The sequence below is a fragment of the Octopus bimaculoides genome, chromosome 5 (assembly GCF_001194135.2).
Source record: "Octopus bimaculoides isolate UCB-OBI-ISO-001 chromosome 5, ASM119413v2, whole genome shotgun sequence".
NCBI lineage: Eukaryota > Metazoa > Mollusca > Cephalopoda > Octopoda > Octopodidae > Octopus > Octopus bimaculoides.
In genome coordinates, this window is record NC_068985.1 from 18,216,577 (window position 1) to 18,226,358 (window position 9,782).

At 36.3% G+C, this 9,782-nt stretch overlaps 1 protein-coding gene across 4 annotated transcripts in view; it reads left to right on the plus strand.

Annotated features, from left to right (window-relative positions):
• Positions 1–9,782, plus strand: part of LOC106871753 (uncharacterized) — a 43,808-nt gene that overhangs the window by 31,506 nt on the left and 2,520 nt on the right. For 3 of the 4 annotated variants that reach the window (XM_014918383.2, XM_052968164.1, XM_014918384.2), the window contains exons 2-3: positions 4,630–4,821; positions 8,102–8,134. In XM_014918383.2, the coding sequence (XP_014773869.1) occupies positions 4,638–4,821; positions 8,102–8,134 (217 nt within the window). In that variant the 5' untranslated portion in view covers positions 4,630–4,637. Of the gene's footprint in view, positions 1–1,979; positions 2,185–4,629; positions 4,822–8,101; positions 8,135–9,782 lie in introns of those variants that run through there. The other variant, XM_014918385.2, reaches the window with a different exon arrangement.

The following is a 9,782-nucleotide window of genomic DNA, read 5'->3' on the forward strand; positions in this document are numbered from 1 at the left end:
AAACTGAAAGAAGCCCATCGTATATATATATATGTTTTCATATATATATGTTTGTTGTCTGTGCCTGTGTTTATGCCCCCACTATCGCTTGACAACCGATGTTGGTGTGTTTACGTCTCCGTAATTATAGCGGCACGGCAAAAAGAGACCGATAGATTAAATACTAGGCTTACAAAGAATAAGTCCTGGGGTCGACTGATTCGACTGAAGGTGGTGCTCCAGCATGGCCGCAGTGAAATGGCTGAAACAAATAAAAGAATAAAAGAGTAAAAGAATATATATATATATGAGGATAATTTTATAATTTCGTGAAGCCGAAAAGTAATTTCGTTAAACCGAGGAATAAAAATAGGACTGCAGATGGAAGTGCTCAGGTAACACTGAGAAGAAAGGAAGAATTTTATTTGTCTGATTACTTTATGTCATTGAACACTATATATTTTACCTCCCTATTTTAGAAATCGATTTAAGAAGGTGTGGCTTTTGTAAATATTCTCCTGATGCAAAGGTCGTTGCCTTTGGATTTCCTTAATAGATTTTACATTAACGAAGTGAGGTAACGTCTTTTGAAACGATCGTAGAGATGGATTTGAATGGACTCTTTTCTGGTTATCACTTTGCCCATTATTTATATTTATATTTATGTTTACATTTATATTATTTTAGTTTCATTGCCTTAAATTTTTAGTCGCTTTTACTATGCATTAATTTAATCCTTTTTTTTTTTCGTTCGACTTCACTCGTATTACTCTTTTAGGTTTTATCACCTTTTATTCGTATATATGTGTATATTTTATACTATTGGGTTTTACCATTGGATGCCCTGGTGTTTTTATATATATTTATGTTCGATTCGATTTCTGATAATATGGAAATGTTATAAAGTTGCTTTGATCAATTAGAGCGTTTATTCAGTATACCTTCCAATATACATACATACACACACACACACACACACACACACACACACACACATATATATATATATATATATATATAATAAGACTAATGGAAAATGGAGGCAAATGCACAAGATGTTATTTAAATAATTTATATCACTATATCTCCGACATATGTTTCGATTGATACATTAAAATAAATTCGAGAGGAAGAATAATGTGGAAAAATGTGTCAATCTCATCAGGGAGAAGACTATAAACAACAGTGCTCATTAATAAGCCATTTTTACAGATGTAAGAAACTATAATATATAATAAATGAAATACAAAGGTGGATAGAGAACGCGAGTAACTTTAAAATACCGTTTGTCTCCATTTTCTGTTACACTTATGTTTTCCAAAACACATCTCACTTCTCCTCGGAATTGTCACCCATGCAAGTGTGGTTACTAATTACTTATGTGATATATATAATATATCTTTACTCTTTACGTCTTAATCGTTACTCGCCGTTCGTTGTTTCATCAACACAGAGCCTATACAAACCCTTTTCCCACTCTTTCCTTCCTTGAAATGCAACTCTCTGGATCCCACTTGCTGCCTATGGCTTGAGCTAATAACCAGCTCTATCTAAGTCACTAAGTACAAATTTTAAAAATCTCTAAATGTTTTCCCTAGCTCCAGAGGGGTCATAAAAGGTGGTGCTTAGCAGTGTTTTCAATATGATTGGGAAAGTAACAAATAAATTTCTCTTTGGTTAGAAAATCAAGATTATCATAAATAAAATTCTCAGATGTGTTACTCGTTTCGAAAACCAATTAAACCTACAAATGGAGGATGTGTCGTCCACCTTCATGTTACCACATATTTACGCATGCTGAACTCATATATATATCGTTCGACTGACATTTAAACTTTAACTGTGTCGTCTGTTTTTCTTATATTCAAGGTTACTTTATCCACTACATTCGTCCATTTCTAAAACTATTGAGTAATATTTGGAAGATGTTCAATGTTTGTTGTGATGTTTGTTTCTTTGTTTTCAAAGGGATACTTGTTTCTTTATGCTTGTTTTTATAGCCCAGATCAGCCCTAAGTGGCCATGATTTGCTCCATGATCAGAGTCGTTCAAACAGCAGAATGAGGCGATTGGGCGAACCGATTTGGACGCTGACGATTTGACATGGCTGACTGGACAGTCAACCTATTTTGATGTCAATAGTTCCTGTGCTAGAAGCAAACACACGCGCGCGTGCAGAAATATACGCATACAGATAGAGAGAAGGTGGGTGAGAGACATTACACACACATAAAAAGAGAGAGAGTAAAAGAATATCAGAGAACATCTGATGTCACATAGATGTTGTTGTTGTTGGCACTCCGTCGCTTACGACGTCGAGGGTTCCAGTTGATCCGATCAACGGAACAGCCTGCTCGTGAAATTAACGTGCAAGTGGCTGAGCACTCCACAGACACGTGTACCCTTAACGTAGTTCTCGGGGATATTCACCGTGGCATAGTGTGACAAGGCTGACCCTTTGAAATACAGATACAACAGAAACAGGAAGTAAGACTGAGAGAAAGTTGTGGTGAAAGAATACAGCAGGGTTCGCCACCATCCCCTGCCGGAGCCTCGTGGAGCTTTAGGTGTTTTCGCTCAATAAACACTCACAACGCCCGGTCTGGGAATCGAAAACCCGATCCTATGATCGCGAGTCCGCTGCCCTAACCACTGGGCCATTGCGCCTCCACGATGTCACATAACTCAGCGTGGAATCAACAACACCAAATAGGCAGCGCCAGGCGGTTGTGCCAAATTGTCTTATATACTTTTAGCCCTCACTATCTCATTTTTGTTTTTTTTTTATTTCAGAATCAGTGAAGCTAGTACTATATTACCTAATGTATATTTCTCCCTTTTAGCCACTTTGAAGGAGATCTGGCAGCGATTTCTAACAGATCGAACAACCACCTTTGTTGGCTCCTTACTAGTTGTAATTGTTGACGATTCAGTCGCAGATATTTATTGCTGTTGTTGTTTTTGAAAGCATTTCCACAGTATCAACTTAAGTACAAACTAAAATAAATGCATCTACTTTTGCAAGGATGTCGACAATTTATTTTAGTTTATTTTATTTCGCCGTTAGAGGAAAAGAGTCGATTACGTCGGCCAATTACTACTTTATCAGAATAATCAGTCTATACATTTTTCCTAGGCCCCCTGGGGTATATGGTCGATAAGGATGCTGGGTTTGAAATAGGAGGAATCGTTCCCTCCAACCTGCTCTAAACTCTTCAGGACACTTAGTTTCCAATTTATTACGTTCCAGAACATTTGACGACTGACAAGGAGCTCGGTTTTTAACACTCATCTGACTCTTGTTCTTATTTGCATTTATTTATTTATTTATCCATTTATTTATTTGTTGTACTCTCTCAGATAATTCTACTTCTAAGTGGTTGCATACATGGTTCTGTTCTAATTCTCTGATTCCAACGTCAAAACATATCTTCATAATTATTAATTTACTACTATTATCATGATCGTTTATCTTCCATATCGAGGTATTTTTTTTTCAAGAGGTCCTTAAGGCTGTGTAGCTAAGAAGGTCGCTTTGCAGCCTAGAGATTTAGAGTTCGGTCCAACTGAGTGGCACCTTGAGCAAGTAACTTCTACTATAGGTCCAAGTTGACCAATGCCTTGCGATAAATTTGGCTGACAGAAACTGTGTGGAAGCTTGTCGTCTATATATATATGTATATATATATATACGCATATATAATTATATAAAAATCGAACGCACATACACAATGTGTGTGTTGTTAGTTCGTGGGTCGGCTGCGTTTTTAGGCGTAATATATTCTCAATGCACCTGGTGTTAAAACACCTGAAAGTAATTATTTACATTATTTACATTTGACCTCATCTTGTTTGTTGTTAATACAACGTTTCGGCTGATATACCTTCCAGCCTTCATCTTGGGGAAATTTCCAACCTGGGTTCTCATTCCTAAGGTATTCTTCGATTTTGTTGTTGTTGTTATTATTATTATTATTCAGGTCACTACCTGGAATCGAATTCGGAATCTTGGGGTTAGTAGCCCGCGCTCTTAACGACTACGCCATATGCCCGTGACGAATATATAGAGAGAGAAGGTCTCGCTTATACTAATCAAAGCAAAGTAGTTAGCGATAATGCTAAAATTTCATGCTATCATAAGTTTCCATTCCATATTACTAGGAGGAGGGATATTTTGAAAATGAATCTGGTGACAAATAGATTTTATAGGAGGTAATCAGTAATTATTATTAGAAGCATAGGACGTAATAAACTTCTTTTTTTCTTTCTTTTTTTAAGTGAATTGATTATAATTAGATTAAGAAGTCAATAACCAAATAGTATTTAGTTTATGCCACCCAAAACATGTCAAAATAAGAGGTGCGTTCAAAAAGTATCCGACTATTTTTTCCCGCCTACCGAACAAAATCCTTTGGATAGGAGGTGACGCCACTCTTCCTGTGCATGCGTTAAAATATTCGCGCCTGTAGACCGCGTCAGTTCCTGCCTGTTACGGCTGGAGTGCATGCGTGTAATGTGCTACTGCGCCTTTATATGTTTGTGTGTGTATGCGCGCGCTAATGAAGATATGCTGAAATAATTATTTTCTCTCACTAACTCTTGCTCTCTCTTTCTCTCTGAGTAACACCATCTTTCTTTCTTTCTCCCTAGCTATAAAAATGCGAGTTTCCTGTAGAATAAGCTTATGGGCAATTGTTTTATTGCTGTACCTAGAAACAGTTGTATCTCAGCTGACTGATAAATCTAATATGGAACAATTCGACAAGTGGTCTTTCCTGCCAGAAAATACTCCAGATAAAAGCAAACAACACTCGAATGAAGCTCGCTATATAAGAGCGACACGTAAGTATATTTTCTTTCTGCTTTTTTCTGTGTTCCCAGAATGCAATTTTGTTCAGCCAATGATTAGGCATCAAATAATCCTTGAATTAGCAAACTAGCTCCCCGTTTACAATATATATTGAGGGCAAAGCGCACTGAATAACCAGTAGGAGGAGGAGTCCTCCTGGGGTTAAAATAACAGTATCGTCTATTCTTGCAAAACATCCACGTTTAGGTGGCGATAAACAATCCTTGAATTAATCGTTCGAAATTGGTGACCATATCTGAACAGGTATTTCTGGTTGATTATCAATAATTATTTTAATAGTTTAGAGAAGGAGGAGGTAGTTATCTTCAAAGTAAAGTGGGCTCCGCTAAAGGTACGTAAGGACCCATTGTTAGTGTTAAACCACTGTATGAACAAGAAGGTCCTTCTGACGGCCTCCACACAGTTTCCGTCTGTCAACCAACCTATGCTCAGAAGGCTTTGCCCTACCAGCGGCTATGACAGAAGATACTTGCTTCAGACGCCGTGCTGTGCGAATGAACCTGAAACCACACAGATACAACGTGCAATTGTACTAAGTTGGACAAAATAGAACAGAAGGAAGGTAAAGTGTGGGAGCAATAAAACAGTACCATGGAAAATATATTTGGAATTTTTTTATGCTTATCAATCATTCAGCGTGTCATGCGATCTTGTTGTCTATTGACCAATTTCCCTGGATCTTTATTCATAATCATTTATCTTGAAGAAGCATTTAGATATTATTCTCATTTATACAAAGCTCATAATGTTATATATCAAAAATTGGAACTGACTAGTAGCTTTTAGTGTTTCTCGGAATCCATTCAGTAAAAATAACTGAAGAAGTATAAAAATTTAAAAAATTGAAGGTTGTTACTGTATTGTGAGAAAGATTTTCTGATGAAGGATATTGATTGAAACGCATGGTGTTTCTTTTTGCTTTGTTTTCTTTGTTTGTTTGTTTGTTTTTTTTGTCTTTTTTATGTTTTTCTCAAAGTTCGCAGAGAAACTTCAATTTTGTTTTCACACATTTCATTGAGTAAAAATAAAATCGCCCCAAACACGCTGCAACGTTGTTAATCAATTAAATTAAGTAAGATATTGATTTAACAAACGAAAGCATAAATAAAAATATTAATTATTGAGAGAGATCTCCATATAATGAATATTTTGTTTTCTCAACTCTCTTAACAAATCTTGAAATGCAACCTCCCTGTATATAAACTACACTTCCATAATGTGTGAAACAATATTTAACTCGACTGACAGATCATAAAATTATAATAGAATTGATTGTAAGATCATAGAAGTTAGGAAATTGTGAAACCTTCGTTATTATCATTGAGCTGTTTAAGACGACGAGGGGCAGAATCGTTAGCATGCCGGATAAAATGCCTAGCGGCGTTTCTTCCGGCTCTACGTCCTAAGTTAAAAAATTATGCCTTACCTTTCATCTTATCGCGGTCGATACAAGAAGTGCCAGTTGAGCAATAAGTGGCGATGTAATCGACCAGCCCCTTCCCACCGAAATTCGCTTAATTCTAGATTTGCTATTTATTGCAATATGGTACAATGTTGTCACATCATTTTAAGAGTTTACTCGATGTCTCCATAACGATCCACAAATTGTCGAAACATAGAGTCTGAATTCTTTTTCAACTCTATACAAAACTTTATAAAACTTAGATATGTTTCGACCAAAGATTGGCCCAGGCCATGTTTAACTTAATAGCACTGCCTGACAGGATTATCTAAATCCTTTTTAAGTCAAGTTTTATGATATCATGGTCTATTCGAGTAGGGAGTTCTTGTTGAGTGAGTTGTATCCAGGTATAGGTGGTTTATCTGGTATTCCTTGAAGAAATTTGTCCAGATTCCGTTTAAAGGTGATGGGATCCTTTTCCTCTTTAATCTGTCTTGGGACAATGTTAAATAGGGCAGGGCCTGTTGAGGAAAAGAAATTGTGTTGCAGTGTATTTATGTGTTGTGATCCTGAATTGCGTAGGGGACTATGGCCCGTAGTCCTAGCCTTGGATGATTTTTGAAGCTAATGTTGAGATCGTTTAGGCAATGCTGGTGGTATATTCTTCACATCGTGCAAATGCTGTATCGCTCGCGGCGGCGCTGGAGAGAATAGAGTTTCAATGCTTTAAGGCGACCTCAATAATCGAGATCAGTCATGCCCTTAATTCGTTTAGTGAATGCCCTCTGGGGTGATTCAATTTTCGAGATGTTTTGTTTTGTATAGGGAGACTGCAGGGGGCAGCAGTATTCGAGGTGTGGCCGTACAAAGGAGAGACAAGTGGAATGATGATCCCTTGTTCTCTTGACTGGAAGGTTCTTAAGATCCAGGAGCTCATTCTACGAGCCATATCGACCTTATTGTTGATGTGGGCACTCCAACTGAGATTGTTATCAACAATTACTCCTAGGTCTCTGATATTATTAGATGCTGTGAGAGGTTTCCCTAAAGGAAGAGAGTATGGTTGTTTTAGTATAGTCTTTTTTCCAAAATGCATCAGCTCAAATTCTCCCTCGTTTAGTTGCATTTTGTTTTTGTCTGCCCATTAACTCACCGCATGTAGATCAGACTGGAGTTGAGTTCGGTCTTCTTCTTCATTGATGATTTTCTGGAGCTTAGTGTCATCAGCAAATATTTCCACTTTGCTGTGTTTTACGACGCTGGAAAGGTCATTTATATAGATTATAAAGAGGAGCGGGTCCAAGACAGTCCCTGAGAGACACCACTAGTGACTTTTGCTGGGCTTGAGTGGACTCCATCGACCACAACATGTGTTCTGTTCGCCAAGAAATATTCAATCCAGTGTAGAAGTTTTCCACGGATTCCAACATTTGACAATTTTGAGAGTAAGATATGGTCAACTCTGTCGAACGCTTTACTGAAGTCAAGATATATGACATCAGAGTTCGAACCTGTTCCCAAGGCTTTAAGTATATCATCGATGTGGAGTAAGAGCTGTGTTAGACAGTCCCTGCCACAGCGAAAACCATGCTAATTTTCATTTAGGGGTTTGTGGATATCCAGGAAGCCAGCTATCCTTGACCTTACCACTCTTTCAAACACTTTAATGATATGGGAGGTGAGTGAGATATAAAAATGTATTTGAAATTTTTTTATGCTTTTCAATCTATATAAATTTACACTTTTCAATCTATATAAATTCCGTAATACTGATTGTGAAACAAATAATTAAGAAAAATAAACTGATATTGAGATAAATATTTTGCTTATTGTTGATATTTATCTTTCAGAAATTCTGGTACCCAGATGGAAGAAACGAATTGGTGCGTATTTTCCAATTATCTGTTTACAGATTCTATTTATGAAAGGATAAGAACTAAATAAATAAGGAAACTGCATACGTTATGTTAATACCATGCTATCCTTATTGTAATTCTTGTTGTCGTCGTCGTCGTTTTACTTTTCAGAGCGCTCGGTTTTATTTGCTCTGGATGATTCTGTGAGAGCCTGTTGTCAAGGGTCTCACGGGGTCCCTTTCTGCACATTATAAGCTTTGATACTTGGTTGTTAATTATCGTGGAAGACATTCAACATCCAAGTACCAATCTCAAAATCCTAGCTGTCTCCAGCAGAGCAGTTTTGTTGTGGGAGTTGGGGCTTGCTCTGTTCTCACGTTAATTCCAATTTCCCTGACATATTTCTCGAACTTGGTTGTTAGTGCTCCGAGTGCCCCTACGATTACTGGAATGGCAGACACTCTCCTCATAGTCCACATTCTTGCAATTTCGTCTTTTAGTAGTCTGTACTTTTCAATCTTTTCTAGTTCTTTGTCACTTATGCGTGCATCCCCAGGTATTGTAATATCTATAATCTTGGTTTCTTTTTTTTTTTTTACCTTATCTTCAAATATTTACCTCCTCATATAGAAAACCTTTCTTTGATTTCCTTAACTGTCTTCTGTTTCTCTACCTCTAGGTATTTCCCCTCCATAACATCAACATAGAACATGAATAGAAACGTTATTTTCCATTCATTTCCAAACTTTTCTTTATGTATCAATTTCAATTTTAATCAACGTCATCTATCTTTTGCTGTTGTTGTTTATTGAACTCATTAAATATTTTATTGATTTATTTAAATTCACGCATGAAAATTGTTTCAGTTTAAAAAGAGATTACTTAAAACGTTTCTCAACTAATATGAGTATCTATTAGTTTTCGAGAAAATTCCATCCTTATTCACAGCTGTTTTTTGAAATTCTTTGTCCTATAGCTGAGAATATTTCACATATAACATCCGCTTAATTAATGCGAGGACATAGTATCACATTTCGAAGTTCGATTGTAAAAACAACTTATATTGTTTGATTTTAATTTAACTTGCGTATATTCTAAAGAACCATTGTTCATTTTGGGAACAAGTAACAGGAAACAGATTGAGTTTCACCTTGATTAGTCAAAGACAGGAATATCAAACTAAATGTCAGTTTTAATTTCTAATACTTTACAATTGCCCTAAATACTGCAGCTATAAATATTTTTATCAAAGTACTCTTCAGTGCCATATGCAAGATATGTGCTATTAATTGTATTCTCACTTTTTTTGTCTTTTTCTCTGAAATTCTTCGAAATTTGTTTACAAAGAAGCAAAGCGAAACGATAATAGTAGTAAAAGTATTTATATACATACATGCATACATACATACTTCAGCAATGTAACTACACACATGCTGTGGGCGATTTCTTTTTCTTTCTTGTACTTTTCTCTCTCTCTCTCCTTTCCGACGAAGAGCTATACTCGAAACGTCAAAAACTCTCTCCTTTTACTGAACGTCAATCTAATTCATTCCCTGTGCACGTTCTCTTGTTGTCTGCTATTGTTAATTTTATTATTCGTTTATTTGAATTGACTCTCTCTCTCTCTCTCTCTCTCTCTCTATATATATATATATATATATATATATATATATAT